General features: G+C 35.1%; 5 protein-coding genes across 6 annotated transcripts; 4 read left to right on the forward strand and 1 right to left on the reverse strand.

The window, feature by feature from the left end:
- The first annotated feature begins 7,984 nt into the window (after positions 1-7,984).
- On the forward strand, positions 7,985-9,944 carry LOC141689657 (amino acid transporter AVT6C-like). Its single transcript, XM_074494012.1, has 5 exons — positions 7,985-8,391; positions 8,531-8,683; positions 8,780-8,983; positions 9,066-9,534; positions 9,699-9,944. The coding sequence occupies exons 1-5, from the start codon at positions 8,028-8,030 to the stop codon at positions 9,823-9,825; spliced, it is 1,317 nt and encodes a 438-aa protein (XP_074350113.1). The 5' UTR covers positions 7,985-8,027; the 3' UTR covers positions 9,826-9,944.
- Positions 9,945-10,355: 411 nt separating this feature from the next.
- LOC141689660 (amino acid transporter AVT6C-like) lies at positions 10,356-13,001 on the forward strand. Its single transcript, XM_074494013.1, has 5 exons — positions 10,356-10,888; positions 11,437-11,589; positions 11,690-11,893; positions 11,982-12,447; positions 12,660-13,001. The coding sequence occupies exons 1-5, from the start codon at positions 10,525-10,527 to the stop codon at positions 12,784-12,786; spliced, it is 1,314 nt and encodes a 437-aa protein (XP_074350114.1). The 5' UTR covers positions 10,356-10,524; the 3' UTR covers positions 12,787-13,001.
- A 126-nt stretch (positions 13,002-13,127) lies between these two features.
- LOC141689661 (uncharacterized) lies at positions 13,128-16,820 on the reverse strand. Of its 2 annotated transcripts, none has more exons than XM_074494014.1 (6): positions 16,474-16,820; positions 16,328-16,391; positions 15,023-15,130; positions 14,831-14,929; positions 14,614-14,739; positions 13,128-13,519 (listed from the first exon to the last, which is right to left on the reverse strand). In XM_074494014.1, the coding sequence occupies exons 1-6, from the start codon at positions 16,501-16,503 to the stop codon at positions 13,374-13,376; spliced, it is 573 nt and encodes a 190-aa protein (XP_074350115.1). In that variant the 5' UTR covers positions 16,504-16,820; the 3' UTR covers positions 13,128-13,373. The 2 variants fall into 2 exon arrangements, with proteins under 2 accessions (XP_074350115.1, XP_074350116.1); XM_074494015.1 differs by having other exon boundaries at positions 16,328-16,399; positions 16,474-16,816.
- A 1,468-nt stretch (positions 16,821-18,288) lies between these two features.
- On the forward strand, positions 18,289-18,765 carry LOC141691363 (uncharacterized). The gene has a single exon (XM_074496088.1). The coding sequence runs from the start codon at positions 18,289-18,291 to the stop codon at positions 18,763-18,765; it is 477 nt and encodes a 158-aa protein (XP_074352189.1).
- A 75-nt stretch (positions 18,766-18,840) lies between these two features.
- On the forward strand, positions 18,841-20,555 carry LOC141691364 (uncharacterized). Its single transcript, XM_074496089.1, has 3 exons — positions 18,841-19,193; positions 19,286-19,507; positions 20,048-20,555. The coding sequence occupies exons 1-3, from the start codon at positions 18,841-18,843 to the stop codon at positions 20,553-20,555; spliced, it is 1,083 nt and encodes a 360-aa protein (XP_074352190.1).
- The last annotated feature ends 1,714 nt before the right edge of the window (positions 20,556-22,269 follow it).

The raw sequence follows: 22,269 nt of genomic DNA on the forward strand, positions 1-22,269 counted from the left end.
AATTTAGCCTTTGCCAAACTGTTTTCCCAAATAATAAAGTTACGAGCCCAATCCCTGACCATCCTATTAAATCAATTCGTTTAGATAATGCTTCTGAATTTACATCCTCAACTTTCAATGATTATTTTATGACGGTAGGAATCTCAGTCGAACATCCAGTAGCGTACGTACATACCCAAAATGGTTTGGTGGAAACTTTGATTAAAAGACTTCAACTTATCGCTCGTCCCTTACTTCTTAGAGCCAACTTACCTACATCTGCTTGGGGTCATGCTACATTACATGATGCGAAACTAATAAGGATTAGGTCATCCTCCTATCATAAACAATCTCCCTATTAACTAGCACTTGGTCAAATTCCTGATGTCTCTCATTTTAGGATTTTTGGTTGTGCCGTATATGTTCCCATTGCCCCACCTCAAAGGTCAAAGATGGGACCACAAAGGAGGATGGGTATATATGTCGATTTTGATTCACCATCTATTATAAGATATCATGAACCGCTAACTGGGGATATTTTTACTGCTCTCTATGTTGATTGTCATTTTGATGAGTCAATATTTCCGACATTAGGGGGGATAAATTATTGCATAAGATAAACCCTGACTTGACATGGAATACATCAGGATTAAATGCTTTAGATCTGTGAACTAATTAATGCGAATCTGAAGTTCAAAGAATTATTCATATGCAAAATATTTCTAATCAAATGCCAGATGCTTTTAGTGATTCTAGACATATTGTTAAATCGTATAACCTGCCATTAACGCCCCAGCAAGGGTTGAAATACCTATTCATAAATCTGTTACCGAAGAATTGACTAGTAATTCAAAACCACGTCAGAAGCGTGGTAGACCAGTTGGTGCAAAAGATGTTGTACCACGAAAACGAAAAACGATTGGACATGCCTCTGAAGTGGCAAGTGTTCCAGACAATACCCCAGAAGTGGTATCACCTCCTGAAGAGGTTAAAACCCCTGAAGTGGCGGTGACAAAACCACTAGAAGTGGTATTGTCTCCAGAAGAGGATATTGCCCCTGAAGTGGCACATGCTTTCGTAAAAGCAAAGGTACTTGAAAGTTATGAGATCTCATTGAGTTATGTACATAACAAAAAATTATTGGATCGTGGGAGTATTGAAATTGATGATGTTTATGCTTTTTCCGTGGCATGTGATATTATTATGAACTCCGATCCAGAACCACAAAATGTGAAAGAATGTCGACAAAGAGATGATTGGCCAAAATGGAAAATTGCAATCCAGGAAGAATTGCAATCCTTGCGCAAGAGAAATGTATTTGGACCTGCAGTCCGAACACCAGCTGGTGTGATCCCCGTTGGGAACAGATGGGTATTTGTACAAAAATGAAATGAGAGAAATGAAATTGTAAGATATAAATTGCGGCTCGTAGCCCAGGGATTCTCTCAAAGGCCTGGATTTGATTACCAGGAAACTTACTCTCCTATGATGGATGAAGTTACTTTTCGTTTTATTATGGGTATGGCTTGTATGAAAAAATTGGAAACACGTTTGATGGACGTTGTGACATCCTACCTATATGGATCACTTGATAGTGATATCTATATAAAAATCCCTGAAGGATTAAAATTGGATGAGACTAAGACTCGTCATTTATACTCAGTTAAATTATAACGATCAATATATGGACTGAAATAATCTGGTCGTATGTGGTAAAACAGGCTTAGTGAATACCTATTGAATGATGGGTATGTTAATGATAAAGTATGTCCATGTGTGTTTATTAAAAGATCTCAAACTGGTTTCATTATTAAAGCTGTATATGTGGATGATTTGAATATTGTAGGTACTTCTGAAGATATTACTAATGCTGCTAATTATTTGAAAAATGAGTTTGAGATGAAAGACCTTGGAAAGACAAATTTCTGTTTAGGTTTACAGGTGGAACACTTATCTTCAGGAATATTTGTTCATCAATCAACCTACACAGAAAAAGTTCTTGATCGATTTTACATGGACAAATCTCATCCTCTGAATACACCAATGATGGTTCGGTCACTTGAAGTTGAAAAGGATCCATTTCGTCCCAGAAAAGAAGATGAAGATTCACTTGGACCAGAAGTTCCATATCTCAGTGTAATTGGCGCTCTTATGTACCTCACAAACAACACACGACCTGATATTGCTTTTGTTGTGAATCTATTAGCAAGATTCAATTCAGATCCGACTAAAAGATATTGGGATGGAATCAAGCATATATTGAGATATCTTCACGGGACAAATGAACTTTGATTATTCTTTCCAAATAATTTGAAATCACAGCTGGTTGGATATGCAGATGTTGGATACTTGTCAGATCCTCATGTTGGACGATCACAGACATGTTACTTATTCACATACTGCGGTACTGCTATCTCTTATAAATCTACAAAACAGACCATGGCTGCAATTTCATCAAATCACGCAGAATTACTAGCAATCCATGAAGCAAGTATGAAATGTGTCTGTCTACGATCCATAATCTAACATATTCAGCATTCATGTGGATTATCAAATGTCACAGGCGGCCCTACTATTTTGTTTGAAGATAATTCAGCTTGCATTAAATAGTTAAAGGAAGGATATATCAAGGGAGATCGAACTAAATGAATCTTACCAAAATTCTTCTACACTCATGAATTACAAGAGAATAGAGATATTGAGGTACAACAAGTTCGATCATGTGATAATCTGGCGGATTGTAACACCCCCAGATCCGGGGTCGGGGATCCGGGTTGTCACGGTCTTTCTTTCCACAATATCACTTCACTTAATTAATAATAAATAACCTCATGCTGTGACCCCATACTAACACACACCACAACCCGTTATAGTCTCAGAGATGAAATTGAAATAAGTACAAGTCTTTGAATCCACAATTTAAAATTATTACAACCCAAAATGATTACTTGATAATTTACAATTAATTACCATTATCTGCCACAAGTTATAATTATACATAATTTGATTCTCAAAAGTAGAATGCCTGAACTACAATGGATCTACCTCTGCAGCTATAGCAGCTATAACATCATCGGGAAGACGCGGGACGCTTCCCACGCGCTTGCGCTGGGTCTGCTGGAGTCTGGCCATCTCTCCTAACTGTTGTTGTGTGATGAAGAAATAAAGCAAGAGTGAGCCTTACAGCTCGCAAGATAATATATATAGTGATAACAATAATATAAGTATCTAAATGGATACTTAATAGAATCTCTATCATGCGTAAGATAATTACTTACTAGATATAAGTAAAAACAAGGAATGAAGTTACCAATACTTCACCACGCTTATATCATTTATAAAGCTACTTGAACTACCACCGTTCAAAGTATTATAAGTTTTAAGAAAAACATCCCATAGATGAGACCACAAGTTGAGACTTGAATAGATTCAATCTTTGAAATATTGTTGAATGAAAAAGTTATGAGATACTTTATTTAGTCCCGATATATATATATCCACATATATATATCTCTAAAACATTTCCTGGAACCTCTGTTATGTAAAGTATGAACAGAGTTTGAAACATCCAATGAATTTTGGAAAGGAAAAGAATTTTGGCATAAACCAGAAATCTTGCTGATCAGGCAAAGATACCAATAAGTAACCTTTTCTACTGTAGATGGATGAATTCCTCACCGGTCATCACCCTGGCCGCATTAGGACCTCGCGCTAGACCGTTACCCGGCCCCTCACGCGTTGATGGACTGCCACCCAGCCACTTACACAATAATAGACCGTACCCCGGCCTGTCGCTTATGCCGACTCAATCAAATGGACTTACTTCCCGAACATTGGGCAAGTAATCAAATTGTTTTCTCAAAACAGCAACCTCGTTGCGAATATAAAATACACCACAGAGCCGGATTCCCCAGGTTTTGAGCGAGTATTTAAATCCCCTTAAAAGGAAGATCTTAAATATAAAAAAAAGAGTTTTGGGATCCACTCTGACTTTTAAAAATCATTTTGAAGACTCGAAAACACTTTTAAAGAGTGTTTGGAGTAAAGCTGATTTAATGAAGTAAATCAGTCCCCAGAATATTTAGAAAATGACCGAATATTATTATTTAAATAATATTCCCATAAAGAATAGTCTTTATAAAAATAATTGAAGTAGAAGTATTAAAATTTATACTTGAAATGAGTATTAAATAACCAAAGATATACTTATATGAAAGTATTATCTTTATTTGAATAATCGAAAATAAGTTTGATTATCGAAACATTATTCTTTAATAAAATAAAGAATATATCTCAGCAAATAATCGGAGTCATAGATCCTCAAATGAATATTCAAATAATATTCATTAAATAATATAAACTGAGTCATAAGCCCTCGAATGAATATTCAAATAATATTCAATAAATAATATAAAAGAGTCATAAGCCCTCGAATGAATATTCAAATATTATTCAAATAATAAAATAAAAGGAGTCATAAGTCCTTGAATGAATATTCGTAATAATATTCATTAAATAAAATAAAGTTATCGAATAAACCTTATTCGATTAATAGTTTAAAAACTATATCAATATATATACATAAATATATATTATACTCGGGAGCCTCGCCTCCCGGTTTAGAAATATGTTCACCTTTTATCCACTATACTAAGGGTAAACTCAAATACCGCTTATCTCTAGCATAGGTATTATCAACTGAACCAACAGATATATATTTCAAGAATATGAAACAGGCATGCATATATACCATATCACATGCTACAATATATCGCAAGAATTTGCTAAATAACCAACATGCATCTATCGCAAGATAATGCATATACAAGTGTATACATCACAACAACAGTATAACGGATAGAATACTTGCCTGAGCGACTTGGGGGTGAGAAAGGCTCGGGACGAGTCTGATAACCTATAAACAACAAGTAAGTTGGAATTAAACCAAAATCACTTGTAAATCTATACTTTAACTAACTTAGACTCTAATGCTTGTTTTGCGCTCACTGATTTGCTTAAGTCACTCGGGTGCCCTCGGCTCCACCATTTTTAATAATTTAACCTTTACGAGTTTTAAAGCGATTCCTTCGCGAATGTCTTACCAACTTCCTAACACACTTACCATAAATGTTTCATACATTAATTAACCCTTTTTGGTCTTTAACCTATATTTCAAAGTAAGGCGAGGGAAAAAGTTTCGTTCGCGAAACGCCGTTACTTGAAACGGTCGTTTCTCCTAAACCGTGCATCGGAATCGAACGAACTACATATCAAAACGAAGCTCGTAACATGAGCTATCTAAACATGGCAGTGGTCATAATCTAGCAGGGGGTTCTCGGGTCCTAATGCTATGCACAAAAACAGTCCAAAGAAAATCGGACGTTACGACGACTATGTTTACGCGATTTCCAAATTTTAAACCATACAAAACCAACCACAAACCATCCTCAAATCCAACATACAACCAACATCCATCCTTATCACATCATAACAACCCCAACCAATTCAATTTAATCATTCATACTTATGCTTAAACTTAACTTTAATCATACTTAAGTTCCTTTAAATCAAAACCACAACAATTACCATTCCATTTCACTACCATTCCAAATCCCAAACTCTAAATCATAACAACAAACTACAATATCAACCCACTAATCAAAATCATCTTATAATATATAAGAATCTAGGGTTTGGAGATGGTATACCTTCCTTGAAGTGGTGGGTGGAGCTAGGAAGCCTTAAGAAGCTTTGAGAAGTCTTAAGAATGCTTGGATCTTCAAGAAAAACAAGAAAAAGTTCAAGTTAAAAACTTGAAAACACTATTCATTGTCTTCTTCTTTGATTAAATGAAGAAGATTGAGAAAGAATTAATGGCTTAAACTCATGATATAGTCCTAACTAAGCATGAAGATGATTAGGGAATTATCTTACCAATTTAGGAGGCTTGGATCTTGAGTTTTGAAATTCTATGCCTTTAAAAATGCTAAAAGCCGAGAGCAAATGAAGAACTAATGCCTTGGTTGCTTTTGATTTTTGATGGAAATGATTTTTACTTGGCTTGGTTGACTTGTTTTGTATTTGATTTAGTCAATTACTTTCTTGCCCTTGAAATTGTGTGGTTACAAAGCTACCACACCTCCTTCCTTCCCATGTCATGCTTATGTCATCCTCATGATGTCATCCTCCCTTCCTTGTCCTCTTTCTATTGGTTGGATGACATCATTCCCACTAATCCCTTTGATTAACTTCCTAATCATTTGCCTAATGACCGCTGATCTGTTACACGGTTCGCTTAACTTTCGTTCTCGTTTATCGTTTGAAGGATCATACCCGGGATCTTATTACTTAGGTTCCCTTAACCTTTCTCAATACATTATATTCCTTTTTATGATCCTCTATTATAATCCTTTAATTTAAATCCTTTTTATCCTGTTACCTTATACTCAATTCTCTCCGTATCTTGTGGATTTCCGGGAAAAACCAAAGTGTTCGGAATTGGATTCTGACGATCTTTACATACACTTATATACTTCATAGAGTACTAATAATATCCCAGAATATCCATAACAGAACCCCTACATAGTGTGGCATGAAAAGTTTTCTCATTCAGCTAAAACACTATTCACAAGGGTTACAAAAAGTTGAAAATTTTGGGGTTATTACACGGATATACTTATAAAGTCACTACCGACATCAACATTTGAAAAGCTACGAAATAACATCGGAATGCGAAGATTAAAGAACATATTACATCAAGATGTCAATATGTGAGATATTTTATTCAGGGGTAGACTGTACTTTTTTTTCTTCGTCAAGGTTTTTATTCTGCCGGGTTTTTCCTTGCAAGGTTTTAACGAGGCTGTCAATCTTTGAGATAATCACATTTGACAATCAAGTGGGAGTGTTATAATAATGATTGTCAAATCTTACTAAGGAAGACTCGCAATACTTATTAAGGAAGACTCGCGATACTATCAAGAAAAACTTAATTTAATATTGGAAGCTTGTCATGAAAATCAAGATTTTGTTAATCTGACTAAGAAAACTTAGCTATTAAGTTTTCTCAGTATAGTTGATAAAGTTTTACTCTAAATAGAAGTTTTGCCTATTCATTTGTACTTAAATAATTACAGAAAAAGTAATAATACTTTTGAGATCTCCCTCTTTCATTCTCCATTTCTTACTCTATAGTTTATAGTTTATTTATATCAGGATTTGTTTTAATTTATTATTTTTAAATTTTTTAACAATTTAACGGGGTTCATACAGTTTTGTGGATAGAGGTGATGTGAAATTTTAGTGATTTAAGTGGAGTTTCTTAGAGTAGGGTCCACATTAAATATAGGATAACTATAATAATTTTGTGTCAAATTTAAATGTATGATATGACATCTTAATTAAATAAGATCGAAATTTATAAAATAATTTTGGAAATCAGTGTAAGGTTGAAATTTATACAATAATTTTGAAAATAAGTATCTATTTATACTGATCATACCCTGCGTTACTTTTTGTTGTTATGTTCTAATCTTTAATGATTAAATCGACTGTTTTTGACTGAAATTTATTTATAATATATAATTGAAGTTATTTTGAAAAATTATATTATTGAAAACTAAGCTAGTTTATTTTACTATGTAATTTTTCGTTTTTAAAAATAATAAAAGAACAGGTTTGTAATTTATGATGAAAATGTGTCAATTTTTTTTATTTTTATTTTTTTTGCTAAATAAAATGTGTCAATTTGATTACTAAAAATGACGAAATGAGTAGATAACATCACATTTTTATAAATCTTTATAATTTAAAGAGGATCCAGCTGGATTCTTAGAATTAAAAAAAATCATTTGATATTCAAATTAAATACAAAATCAAATACTTTACGACCATTATTAAAAAAAAACTTTACTATCATAGTTCATAGGCCTAATGTTACCAACATTTCCGTCTACATGCATAGTATAATCTCTAATATAACGTCTTCTTTTCAGATTTATCAAAAAAAACATAACAAGAGAACAAGCAAGGGTCTCATAACTTTGAGTATGGCTTCTGCAGGAAAGGTCACTGGAGCTCATGTTCCATTGCTCGAAACGACACCAGTGAGGCGTGCATCGATACCAGGGGCAGTGTTTAACGTCTCCACTAGCATTATAGGAGCTGGAATTATGTCCATTCCAGCAACTTTGAAAGTGTTAGGTGTTGTTCCAGCATTTATTTTGATTGTTTTGGTTGCGATTTTGGTGGATATTTCTGTGCAGTTCATTTTGAGGTTTACGTATGCTGGTGAGACGATGACTTATGCTGGATTAATGAAGGAATCATTTGGGAGGTTGGGAGCTGTCACGGTGCAGATTTGTTTATTGATCAATAATTTTGGTGGTTTGATCATATATCTTATTATAATCGGTAAGAACACAAATTTATTTTATAAAATCTTTGCCAACAATTTTTTAAAGTGCGTCATTGCAATTCTTTTTGTTCTTCTGTTGATTGAACATTTTAATTTGTACTAATGTCCTGTAACATTTTAATTTTTTGTTGACAGGAGATGTATTATCAGGAAACCAGGCGGATGGATCAGTGCACTTGGGTGTACTGCAACAATGGTTTGGCATCCACTGGTGGAATACTCGCGCTTTCTCTCTGTTTTTCACCATTGTATTCGTTTTACTTCCATTAGTCCTCTTCCGTCGTGCAGGTCCGTTTAAACAATCAATGTATATCTCTCTCACACATATAGTCGCTAAGATTTCAGTTTAGTGACCCCTGTATATGTATTTTCTTTGGTTTGCAGAATCATTAAGGTTTAGTTCAGCAGTATCAGTTGTTTTGGCATTGGTGTTTGTGGGAATATGCTCAGGACTGGCAATCTCAGCGGTCTTGGGAGGCAAAACAAATACCCCAAAGCTCGTACCTCAGTTGGACAATCAATCTTCCTTCTTTAACCTCTTCACTGCAGCTCCTGTTATAGTCACTGCATTTGCTTTTCATTACAATGGTTGGTATACAACTAATAAGTACTTGTAAATGACACACTACTTCTCCAACGGCATTCCTTACCATTATTCAGTTAATTTCAGTTCATGCTATTGGAGGGGAGCTTGGTAAAGCATCAGATATGACCTCAGCTGTTCGAATTTCTCTCATACTATGTTCAGGAATCTACTTTACCATTGGGATATTTGGATACCTGTTGTTTGGAGATTCGATTATGGCAGACATACTTGTGAATTTTGATCAGGCCTCTAGATCAGCAATGGGATCTTTACTCAATGATATAGTTCGATTAAGCTATGCACTTCACCTAATGCTGGTGTTTCCTCTTTTAAACTTCTCTTTAAGGTCCACCCTTGATGAGTTACTCTTCCCTAATAAGAAGCCTCTTTTGGCAACCGATAACAAAAGATTTGCGTCCCTTACCTTTGCTTTGCTAGTTTTATCTTACATGGCAGCTATAGCCATCCCAAATATTTGGTATTTCTTTCAGTTTTTAGGATCAACTTCTGCACTCTTGCTTTCATTTATCTTTCCAGGTGCCATTGCTATCAAGTAATCTCTCTCTCTCTCTCTCTCTCTCTCTCTCTCTCTCTCACTTTCTCCCCCTCCCTCCCTCCCTCTCTCTACTTTTATATGAATTTGATAATTAGCATAATCATCTTCCTGCAACAATGCATGCTAAGTTGTAAATTTTTTCATAAATTTATCATTTTCAGGGATGTTCATGGTATTTCTTCGAAAAAGGACAAGATTATTGGAGCAACAATGATAGTATTAGCTGTAGTTACCAGCACAATTGCTATTTCCAGCAACATATACCTTTGGGCGGGGGACAGTTCTTAATTTTTGTTGGCCACAGAGGTCTACTATTTTGTTGTCATCATTTGTAACTATCTGTTTAAAGTGAAAGAAGATGAAATGAGACTAGTTACTAATAGCACAACTTCATTCTCTAGTATAGCACAAACATAACATGAGATAGTTGAAAACGTTAGTAAAATTTCAAACATGTTTACTTGATTAATAAATTACTAGGCATGCTGTTAATTTAGCAATTATTTTAGCATAACCATTAATTTTGCTGACGATTTTGCAAGGACTGATCGAATATGCGCAGAATCGTATAGAAAATAATGCTTAATTAAGTGGCAAACTCAACCACCGGAAAGATACAAAAAGAAGTTGAAGAACATGTGCTAGCTACCATGTTTGATAAGGAAAATGATACTCCAAATTAATTTTCCATACAAATTATAATCATGGACCCAATACATCCCACATTTCTGTCCACATACATTATATAATCTAAACAACGTCTATGTACATGTTTCACTTAATAATTTTATCCCATAACATTAACAAATTATAAGAACATGAATCACGATAATTATTATAAAGCAATATAATATTCTTCTATCATAGCAGTCTCAAGTCACAATGTTCCATATTTACCCTTGTCGAGTTGTTATCACTAGCAACAATGATATATAGGGAGGTCATGAGCACATGAATGAACAAAGCTAGAAAACAGGCAGAAGACTCATGGCTCCTGCACAAAAAGTAACTGGAGCTCAGGTTCCGTTGCTCGACTCGACGCCAGTGAGACGTGCGTCGATATCAGGGGCAGTGTTTAACGTCTCCACGAGCATTATAGGAGCTGGAATTATGTCCATACCAGCAACTCTGAAAGTGTTAGGTGTTGTTCCAGCATTTATATTGATTGTTTTGGTTGCGATTTTGGTGGATATTTCTGTGGAGTTCATGTTGCGATTCACGTATGCCGGGCAGAGAATGACTTATGCTGGATTAATGAAGGAGTCATTTGGAAGAGTTGGATCTGTAGCAGTGCAGATTTGTGTTTTGATCACAAATTTTGGTTGTTTGATCATATATCTTATCATCATAGGTACAATTATACATTTTATAATTTATATAATCTTTAAAACTAGATCTTTTTTGAAAGTGAGTCATGGCAGTTTTTTTTATGTTTCTTTGTTGTTAGAACATGGCAATAATTTTCCAGTTCAGTACAAAATCATATCCTTGATTACATTTATGAAGTGATAACTGATAAGATCCTGTCATTATATGAACATGTTTGATGTACTTATCTAGTTCTGGACATGTTTTTAAGAGTTAAGACACCCTTAATTGCTACACTAATGTATATGAGTGAACAAGTATAGCAATTCAGTTAAAGACTTTAAATTTGTTTGATTCAGTATAGTGTTTCACTACATAATATGTCCTTCATGAACAATTTGAAGTCAGTACTACATACCTTTATCTGAAACACTATCCCTTAGCTTCTAATGTAGTTCTCTTCAGTTTTTTTACCTTTGAAGTAAAACTATCTGTTGGGTGGTGTTGTGGTATTTAGAGTTTACATTACCTATTTATGGCACCTGAGTGTGTGCACAAATGTCTAATAACATTTTAATGTGTTGCTTACAGGGGATGTATTATCAGGAAACCAGCCTGACGGAACAGTTCACTTGGGTGTACTGCAAGAATGGTTTGGCATCCACTGGTGGAACACTCGAGCTTTCGCTCTTTTGTTCACTCTAATATTCATTTTACTACCACTAGTTCTGTTCCGTCGAGTAGGTCAGTACAAATAATCAATGCAGATATCTCTCGTGCTTACATTAGCTAATGTTTCAGTTTAGTGACCCCTGTATCCGATTCTTTGTTTTTTGGTTTGAAGAATCATTAAGGTTTAGTTCAGCAGTATCAGTTCTTTTAGCATTGGTGTTTGTGGGAATATGCTCAGTAATGGCAATCTCAGCACTCTTGGAAGGTAAAACAAATACGCCAAAGCTCATACCTCAGTTGGACAATCGAGCCTCCTTCTTTAACCTCTTCACTGCGTCTCCAGTCATCATCACTGCATTTACTTTTCACTTCAATGGTTAGTATACACAACTAACAGATATAAGTGCTAATACATAATACCAATTCTCCGACAAAATTACTTACATATGTTTAGTGAATATCAGTTCATGCTATTGGAGGGGAGCTTGGGAAAGCATCAGATATGACCTCAGCTGTTCGAATTTCTCTAGTACTTTGTTCAGGAATCTACTTTACCATTGGGATCTTCGGATACCTGTTGTTTGGGGATTCCATTATGGCAGACATACTTGTAAATTTTGATCAGGGTTCCGGATCAGCAATGGGATCTTTACTTAATGATGTAGTTCGCTTAAGCTATGCGTTTCACCTAATGCTGGTGTTTCCTCTTTTAAACTTCTCTTTGAGGTCTAACCTTGACGAGTTACTGTTCCCTAAGAAGCCTCTTTTGGCAACTGATAACAAAAGATTTGTGTTTCTTACCTTTGTCTTGTTAGTTTTATCTTACTTGGCAGCTATAGCCTTCCCAAATATCTGGTATTTCTTTCAGTTTTTAGGATCGACTTCTGCAGTCTTCCTTGCATTCATCTTTCCAGGTGCCATTGCTATCAAGTAATCTCCCTCTCCCTCTCCGTCTCTCTATTTATATGCCAGGCAACAAACTGCTTCAGTTTTATGACTAGAAGACATAATGCTGACTGCTGAGCATGTATCTGGTTTTATATAATTTGTTGTCCTGGCTTAAGATCTAATAATTAGCATAGTTGTCTTCCTACAACAATGCATACTAAGTTCTAAACTTTTTCTTTTCTTTTCATTATCAGGGATGTCCATGGTATCTCTTCTAAGAAGGACAAGATTATTGGAGCAACAATGATAGTATTAGCTGTAATTACCAGCACAATTGCTATTTCCAGCAACATATACAGTTGGGCAGGGGACAGCTCTTGATTCTCTTTGCCCCCCTCCCACCTGCACATAGATCTCCTGTTTTGTTGTCATTCCATGTAATCTTGTAATCTATTGTTAACAATATGTGTAGGAGGCTACAAATACAAAAATGCAACATTATACAACTTTTTTTTTAATCAGAGGTAGTCACATAATTTCAATGCAACACCATAGAGTCCTAGAGTGTGCTATTTCTCGATTAATACAAGTTTTATAGCCATTGAACTCCTTGAAACATTTATAACATATGAACATCCAAATAGCTCTATTTCATGCACATGTATTCCAATTAGTGCAACACACATTTTAAATCTCCACTCAAATAGCACTTGTTGGCAAACTTTTAAGGACTCCAAAACTTTATTTCGCCCAAGGATTAATTACACACATAAGTACAAGATACTTGTATGCCCCGCTACAAATATATAATTTAAAGTACTAGTGAAGCATGATTTAATCTCAAGATATTTTTTTAACTAAACCAAAGAGATATACCATTCCATCCATCAAATTATTGAACACATAAGGCGCAAACATAGTTTTTCTATTACTGAGAAAACTTCCGAGACCATAACAAAAAGCTAAACTTAAGAGGAACTATCATAATTTAGGTCTTGGAACCTCTTCAGTAGATCAAATTTGTGTTTCTCAACTTCGGAATCCTCTACAACATCAGGAGTTGCTCTGATCACGGATATTGCCCCGGCATTGTGTAGAGCACCAACGGCTTCATCTGCATTATCAAGTACAATTTCCGATGACTTACAAATAATATTTTATTATGATAGTCACACATCTCTCGTCACAACCATTACTGATTGACTTTAGATGTCAATATTTAATGTAAAATATGCATTGATACTACTACATTATATAATATGCATTTTATATTGATCTGTTGTGAGATTTTTCTTCTGTAAGTGTGTTATTATTATTTTTACTATAAGTGTATTATTAAGTGGTCTAAAACCAACTGAAATGCTAAAATGAAAACAGATGGAACGAGATAAGACATGAACAACTTAGCTAATATACTCATCTTTTATATAAAACTGATTTGTTCCAGATAAAAAACATATTTTATTAAATATATAACATACAAAAAAAATACTTATTATGCAATAATAGAATTAGTTCATAGACTTTTAGGAGGTCGATTATAAAAGTAAATTAGTTATGACATATCTATTACATTAGGGAACATAAGTTGGTAAGCATTTAGTAAATAGTTTATTATTAGGAGATCCTATAAGAATGAAATAATAATCACCTAGGAATATCCTTTGGTAGTAGTGGATTGAATCATTGAGCGTAAAATTTGTTGTTTGTCTTTAAAGCATTAATACAAAGGAAATATAACCATCAGATTAAAGACCAAATTTTTCATGTCAGTAGAAGGTGCACTTTCAGCTACTGTGCTAGGCCTTAAAAAGATTGGAAGTAACATTGACACATAGTTCATGGAGATTGACACTGAGGGGCTAATGTGAGCTCGCTGATTTGATGCTAAGATATCGGTGTGTGACTTAGATGATGAGATACAGCCATACAGGAACTTTTGTGGGTTTAAAGAAATTCTGTGAAGAACTGAAACGAGACTACAGACGAAAGTAGATAAAAATCAGAATTACGCTTATATAGGTATTTTGATGCACAACTTCTATTTCTAATAGAGCAAGAGCTAAAAATATAACAAATGGCGGACTAGTAATGTGAAAAGAAGGAAAACTAGACCCTATGGGATAATCTAGATTGAATTACACTTACTAAACAATGATCAAGAAATTTTCAAAGGCAGACAAGATACTGTCAGTTTAAAATCCCGACCTGAATGCGAGAGTGCAAGTAAAGCTTTTAAAGCTTCTTTCCTTGTACTGTCATCATTGGCAACCCCTAACATGTTGACAAGCTCTTGAGCCCCTCCCATCTCCACAATTTTCATTCTTCTTTCATCTGCAAGTAAGGCGGCAAAGAAATTGGAACAGCAATGTCAGATTGACAATTAAAAACGACTGCTAGATCTTGAGAAAATGAAAGAAAGTACCATCAGTTGCAAAACGAGCTAGTCTAGATGCTCCCATCCTTTTGAATAAAGGATCTTTCACTTGTAAGAGGGACACGGATTGCTGCATTATATTATCTCCTACACTTGTTTAGAAAAAAATTATTTATCCCATTGTAATTTAGAAGGTATTATTAAAACCAATGACAAGTTCTCATAAGACTATCTACATACCCAAGTAAGGAAGGAACTGGTAACCAACAAGTGTAGCAGTACCCGCAAAGAGTAATTTTAAAAACCACCCTATTTTCCTTTCAGCCTCCTCCTCCATTGCTCGCTCATCTAATGCCATATAATTGTGAGCAGCATTTAACAAGGAACATAAGAACTTCAAAACTGGACAACTAGTGCTTCTCCGGTAAAGGAAGTGGTTAAATACCAGATATATGGAGGAAATGTTTGAGAAAGAAAATTTAAGATTTGAATTGCTTTTCATTATTGCAAGTCGCAAACTACAAGAGTCAGATTGCCACACTTTCACAAAGATTATGGATGATAACTCATGTTCTTATCTATTCCAGCCAATAGCCATAAATCCTGACACCCTGCTACAAGGTTTACAAGATGATAATATTGAGCACTGGCACTGAGAACAAGTAGTTTGCAAGTTCGAGCTTGAATACACGATGATGTCAGAGGGCCTTATGTATCATGAAATTGGCAAACTATAATAAATTATTGTATGGACCAAGTTTTCTAAGAAAAATAATTTCCCAAATCAGCTTTCTTAAAAACTTTAACTCTTTCAGACTGAATAAACAAACAGTAGCTGAAGGTGGGACATCATATGGCTTGCTTCAGTGCTATGCTACCTTAATAGCAATACCTAAACTCTGGTTAAAAACTAATTACTACTAACCAAAAAATTCACCGCCTTCAATAGAGAAATGTGTGATAGCAACACATTAAGCGCTCTCTTACTCTGATGCTCAACAAGTATCCTGATGGTGAAATCTTTAGGCTCGATGACTTGACGTGCTCTCTCAACATACCAAATACAAATTATCTAATAAGAAAACCACACTTGCCAACTCTTTGAAGCTTATCATAACGTCAATTTTCAATCAATGTTCATCCTTTACATTCTTTTTTCATTTTTACCACTCAAACAGCCTTCTTTTTCCCTCTTTCATACTACATTATGACTTCAATAACTAATGTGTTGTAAGAATAATTATAACTACTAGCACCCGTGATTGAGTCACACTCATTTAAAGGCTTAGAATTATATAGTCCTTACAGTTGCTATTCTCGACACTTCACATATCGAATAAACTTAAACGATATCAAAATTTTGCACTAAAACCAACCGATCACCACATTTCTGTAAACTATCTCAATCAAGAAATTAAAAAAAAAACTTCATACAAAACAGTAGTTAATCATTTAATCACGACATTACAATACAAATAAATACGAAAACACGATACAGATAAAAACACGAAAAATGAGCAAAGAAATGAAAAGTGGGGGTTATACCGAAAGACGAAGAGGAGAGACTGCGGCGGGATTGAACATTGGCTGGTCTTCTTCTGCACAAATGCTGCAAATCTATTTAGAATTAGTCACTATAAAAAAATAATGAATAAAATAAATAAAAGTAGGGTTTAAGAGATGGAGCTTACAGAAGTGATCTGAGCTACAAGTGCACGCATCTCGATTTAATTTCTATCACTTTCACCCCCTTGCGTTTTTCAATTGAAATGCAAAAAACCCCTCTTTTTGCAGTTCCTATGTCGGGTCGGGTTTGGATCCGCCAAGTTTTGCTTTATTTTACTTTTTATAAAATTATTTGCGATTTTACTAAATTCTGAAAAGATTTGTAAAAATATTATTTTATCCTGAAAATATTTACAAAATGCATAATATGTTATTTTTTAATTTGAATTGTTCAATTATTTTAGGTTACATTTCGAATTGCATTTATGTTAGATTGTAGGTTACAAATTATATTACAAATATGATTACAAATTTGTATAATACATTTTCGTAAATATTTTTAAAAATTTAGGTTAGAGACCTGGTTGTAAAATGATTTCAAAGTTATGTCCCATTTAATTTAAAATCTGTTTCAAATTTGAAAAAAAAAGTTAATATTTCTACAAAATTCATGAAGTATGCAAAATGAAGGTTCACTGGTCTCATTCAGGAATTAAGTATGCAATGCTGTTAAAGATAGATAGGATGAAGTGCAAATTATATGACAGAGGAAGTAATATATAAATATACCAACACAGGCACCAAATAAATCCTAGCAGAGAATAATCAAGATTCAGAGAACTCATAGCTGCATTGAACTGAGCGGAGGGTAGGGTACCTATAAGCATGTTTTTTGCCAAAAGGCATGCCCAAATGATATGTCATTTATCAATTAAATATAATAAAATTTAATAAATAATTATTATACTAATATACAGTGAATTTGAATATAAAATTAAAGTTAGTTGACAGTAACAACCAAGTACCATCATAATACTCATTTAAATTAGTAATTTTTTAGATATTAAAATATACTAGTTTCATTAATATTTTTATATTAATTAAAATTATAATAAATTTTTTTTGGATCATTACCTTATTAGTATATTTATAAATAATAATATAAATATTTGTTATTGGCAGGATTCGAACCTGAATCTTGGGTAGTGTATAAATAATAATATAAATGTTTGTTGTTCGTGGGGTTCGAACTTGAGAGTTTTAGTATTGTATAAATAATAATATAAATATTTGTCGTTGACGGGGTTCGAACATGGGAGCTTGAGTAGTGTATATTCTTTTAGTATTGAATCGAACGATCCTTATCACTTAATTAAAAAGATCCGACGGTCATAAATGGGGATAACCAAACCAACCAAAAAAAGGCATACAAAATTATACCCCATTCCGGTTATTATAGTATAGTATAGATGTAAATATTTTAAAATTATATTTGTTATTTCAGGATATTTTTAATATTAAAATAATTATTAAAAAATAACAAAAAATTAGTAAAAAGACATGCCGAATCATGAAAAGGCATGTCTGGCTAAATGACGTCATGGCATGCCCATCTTGACATGCCTGTGCCGGTGTGACATGCACCCTAGCAGAGGGGGATATGGGATATGTTTGAGAAACTGAAATAGGTCTACCATCAAGATTCAGTAATAAGTTGTACCTGCCATCCAGATGGAGATGCTCTAAGGCACGAAAGACATGAACATAACAGTACACAATCTAAATTTCGTGATATCTGCTTTGTGTTAATTCACGACACGAAAATAATATATTTGTAATTAAATATTAATATTAAGAGATCTTTGAATTATGAAGGCAAGGTGGTAGTGGAGGCTCAAGGTAGGAGTGGTGATTTGGCTCTACTGTCGAAGAGAGAAGATCATGTAAATCTTATTAGTCTATCGAATAACCATATTGATATTGAAACTAAAATCCTGGGAATGGGTAGATGGCGATGTACGGGTTTTTACAGTGAACCAAATAGAACTAACAGAAGACGAACAGGGGAGCTGCTCAGAAATCTTGCTAGAGATAATCTTACTAGTGATGCTAACTTGCCATGGTACGTCATGGGGGATCTGAACAATATTGTTGCTCAGAGTGATAAACGAGGAGGGGCTCCATACCCAACTTGGTTAGTAGAAGGATTCAACGAGACCCTGACTGCTTCAGGGTTGAATGATATGAATATCATTGGGCATCAATACATCTGGGAGAGAAGTAGGGGTACGGAAAATTGGATAGAGACAAGATTGGATAGAGTGCTTATGAATGAGGAGTGGGTAGAATGGTTCCCGTTGTCAAAACTTTATAATTTGGAGGGTAGTCAATCCGATCACAGTCCAATCTTTTTGGATACTAGTAAGTTAATTCGGGAGCAACGTCCAAGTAGAAAATTTAAGTTTAAAAATGCCTAGTTAGCTGAACCTTTGTGCTATCGGTTGGTGAAAGACAGCTGAGAAGAATATGCAAGTGTGAAAATTCAGGACAAAATGAGGCAGTGTGGGCATACATTGGAAGCTTGGGGGCGAGAGATGACGAGCGGTTTTGGGAAAAGAATAAAGGAGTGTAAATTAGAGCTAAGGAAGTTGAGGGGCAAAACTGATGGTGACCCTGTGGAGCAGTTTAAAGCAGCGAAGCAGAAATTGTTCTTAATTCTAGATCAACAAGAAATATTTTGGAGTCAGCGCTCGAAACAATTATGGTTGCAGGTTGGGGATAAAAATACTCATTTCTTTCATGTTTATGCGAGTGAACGTAGGAGATCGAACTCGATTCAGAAGCTACATAACTCAGAAGGGGAGTGGGTTGAGTGGCACAATGGTCTGAAGGTTCTAATCACTAGGTATTTTGAGCATATTTTTAAAGCCACGGCAACTTAATGGGGGGAGGTTGTTAATAAGGTGCCAGTCACAATCACAACATCTCACAATAAAGATCTGTTGAGAGAGGTAACGGCGGGTCTGCTCTCTTCCAAATGCATCTGGATAAATCTCCTGGTTCGGATGGAATGACACCTGGATTCTTTCAGAGACACTGGTCGATAGTGGGTAGTGATATTGTGGAGCTGGTTAGAAAGTTTTTCAAAGAAGGGGAGCTGGATGTTGGGCTGAATGAGACGAATTTGGTTCTTATACCAAAGAAAAAAACCCGAGCAAAGTAAATGATCTTAGACCAATCTCATTGTGCAATGTCCTGGTAAAGATCATAACAAAGGTGATGAAAAATCGCTTAAAAATTTTGTTGGGTGTGGTGGTGTCAGAAACACAGAGCGCTTTCATTCCTGACCGATTAATTTCTGACAACATTTTGGTGTCATACGAGGTGATGCACTATCTGAAAATAAAAGAGGTGGCAAAGAGGGTTACATGACGATCAAGTTGGAAATGAGTAAAGCCTATGATAGGCTAGAGTGGGACATTCTGAAAGCTATTCTGGGCAGAATGGGTTTTAGTGATCGTTGGATTAAAATGATAATGGCATGTATAACCTCAGTCTCGTACAATATAGTGCATGGCACTCATATGATGGGTCATATCTTTCCTACTCGAGGGATCAGACAAGGGAACTCTTTGTCCCCTTACCTATTCATTATGTGTGCTGAAGGATTATCAGCATTGATGCAGCATTATGAATCAAATCACTGGATTCATGTCGTCAAGCTTCAGCAATCTCGCATATGTTGTTCACTGATGACAGCTACCTTTATTGCAAAGCTAACACATATGAGGCAAGTCGAGTTATGGAGTTACTTCGATTGTTTGAACAGGCCTCAGGCCAACAGATTAGTGTGGAGAAGTCCTCTGTGTTCTTTAGCACGAACGTTATCCCGTATAATCGACAAAATATTTGTCAAGTTATGTCAATGGGCGAAGCAGATGTCCACAACAAATATATGGGCCTCCCTAATATATTGGGGCAAAAGAAGTCTGTATTACTTGGTTTCCTGAAGGACATAATTGAGAAAGAAATTCGAGTGTGGAGAAGAAAATTGGTGGCGAAATCAGGACAAGAAATTCTGATCAAAATGGTAGGTCAGTCCCTACCTAATTATGTAATGAGTGTTTTTCTCCTTCCTATGGACTTGATCAAGAATATAAAGAAAATGTTGACAAAATATTGGTGGAACTCTACTCAGAAGGGCATGAAAAAGATTCATTGGGCGAGTTGGGAAAAGTTGTGTAGACACAAGTCAAAGGAGGCTTAGATTTCAGATATTTTCGGAGTTTTAACCTAGAAATGTTAGGCAAACAAGGCTGGAGGTTCTTGTCAAACCCTGACAGTTTGGCTTCCAAAGTTTACTAGGCAAGGTATTTCAGAGATGGGAATTTTTTGAACTCGAAACTTGGCTCCAATCCCAGCTTTACGTGGCGTAGTGTGTGGGAAGCTAGGGAGTTAGTCAGTGTCGGTGCATGTTGGAGTATTGGATCAAGGGCATCGATAGATATAACTGGACAATCTTGGTTGGCAGATGTGGAGAACTCTTTTATTTAAACGGAATATGAGACACTCCAGAATAATAAGGTTCAAGGTTTAATGCATACTGGTGGGAGGGAATGAGATCATTACGTGATAAAGGACTTGTTTAATCAACGAGACCAGGAACGTATCCTTCATACTCCCATATCTGCAGATGAACGGGTAGATAACATCAGCAGGAAGTATGAAATCTCGGGTACGTATACGATCAAAAGTGCATACAGACTAAACCAGAGGTTGAAAGGAGTCTTTAACTTGAATAAAAGATCGATAGTTCTCATGTCTCTGTGGAAGATCAAGGCTCCCCCCAGCTCTCAATGTAGTATGGAGAGCTATAATGGGTTGTTACCAACTCTCAGGCAATTATCTCATAAACGAGTCCCGGTCAGTACACAATGTCTGATCTGTTTAAATGGGGAGGAATCGGTAATGCATTGCTTGGTGACCTGTCCGTTTGCAAGCATGCGCTGGAACATAATATTCCCAAGGTTTCAGGTTTTACAGGTAGGAGATTTTGAAGAATGGATAGGGGATGTGTTTCAAGGTAATTCTCAGAATAAATGTGCAGAGGTGGTGACAGTTTGTTGGGCGATATGGAGGAACAAGAACGATGTGGTGTGACATAGGAAATTCTCAAATGTAAACAAAGTCGTAGCATCATCAAAGCAGTACCTTTTACAGTGAAAATTTGCCCAGGTTAATTGCTCTAGTGCATCATCCAGGTATGAAGTTCAAGGGGATGGTGCTATGACTTGGATCAGGTCTCAAGGCTGCTCAATAAAGGTAACCGTTGACGCTGCTCTATATACATATCGAGATGAATATGGTCTGGATGTGGTAGCTAGAGATGCAGATGGTAAGGTGGTCATTGAACTCACTGTTTCTCAGGTAAGGTGGCAGCAAAATACGTAAAAGTTCTGGTCATCAAAGAGACGTTATCTTGGATCAAAGAACATGACTAGCAGGAGGTGCTAATGGAATTTGATTGTTTGGCGGCTGTGCAAGCGATTAGAAGCCAGGTGGAGATGAGATCAAGCTTTGGTTTAGTAGTGGAAGAGTGTCGGCGTGAGCTCCAACTTTCAAACATATTATCATTATTATTCATTAAACGATCTGCAAATACGTTTACTCATTATTTTGCTAGAACTTCGTATAAATGCTCTGATCGTAGAATTGGTAGGACTGATATCCCTACGGAATTTCTTGATTGTATTTTGTTGAAATCTAGTAATGAATAAAAGTCCCAGCTTTTGTAAAAAAAATTATTAATTTTTAAAATAATACATGATATTCTAATATTTTATATAAATATAATTCAAAATGTATATTTGATTTCGTTTCTAAAATTTTAACTAAAGATCTTATATTTTTATTTTTATTATCATTTTATCATATTTTTTTTTGTTTAATTTTACACTAAACACAACATGAACACAACATGA

This window comes from Apium graveolens, chromosome 10 (genome assembly GCF_009905375.1).
Source record: "Apium graveolens cultivar Ventura chromosome 10, ASM990537v1, whole genome shotgun sequence".
NCBI classification, from domain to species: domain Eukaryota; kingdom Viridiplantae; phylum Streptophyta; class Magnoliopsida; order Apiales; family Apiaceae; genus Apium; species Apium graveolens.

Bases quoted from the DNA above. Each gene is read 5' to 3' on its own strand.
- LOC141689657 (XM_074494012.1), top strand. From the start codon at position 8,028: ATGGCTTCTGCAGGAAAGGTCACTGGAGCTCATGTTCCATTGCTCGAA. The intron at 8,392-8,530 runs GTAAGAACACAA...TTTTGTTGACAG, and splicing joins CATATATCTTATTATAATCG to GAGATGTATTATCAGGAAAC. The intron at 9,535-9,698 runs GTAATCTCTCTC...TATCATTTTCAG, and splicing joins CCAGGTGCCATTGCTATCAA to GGATGTTCATGGTATTTCTT.
- LOC141689660 (XM_074494013.1), top strand. From the start codon at position 10,525: ATGGCTCCTGCACAAAAAGTAACTGGAGCTCAGGTTCCGTTGCTCGAC. The intron at 11,590-11,689 runs GTCAGTACAAAT...TTTGGTTTGAAG, and splicing joins AGTTCTGTTCCGTCGAGTAG to AATCATTAAGGTTTAGTTCA. The intron at 11,894-11,981 runs GTTAGTATACAC...AGTGAATATCAG, and splicing joins ATTTACTTTTCACTTCAATG to TTCATGCTATTGGAGGGGAG.
- LOC141689661 (XM_074494014.1), bottom strand. From the start codon at position 16,503: ATGCGTGCACTTGTAGCTCAGATCACTTCT. The intron at 14,930-15,022 runs GTATGTAGATAG...AAACAAGTGTAG, and splicing joins CCAGTTCCTTCCTTACTTGG to GAGATAATATAATGCAGCAA. The intron at 13,520-14,613 runs GTCGGGATTTTA...TTGATAATGCAG, and splicing joins ACTTGCACTCTCGCATTCAG to ATGAAGCCGTTGGTGCTCTA.
- LOC141691363 (XM_074496088.1), top strand. From the start codon at position 18,289: ATGGGTAGATGGCGATGTACGGGTTTTTACAGTGAACCAAATAGAACT.
- LOC141691364 (XM_074496089.1), top strand. From the start codon at position 18,841: ATGAGGCAGTGTGGGCATACATTGGAAGCTTGGGGGCGAGAGATGACG. The intron at 19,194-19,285 runs GTATTTTGAGCA...CTCACAATAAAG, and splicing joins CTGAAGGTTCTAATCACTAG to ATCTGTTGAGAGAGGTAACG. The intron at 19,508-20,047 runs GTAAATGATCTT...CACTGATGACAG, and splicing joins AAGAAAAAAACCCGAGCAAA to CTACCTTTATTGCAAAGCTA.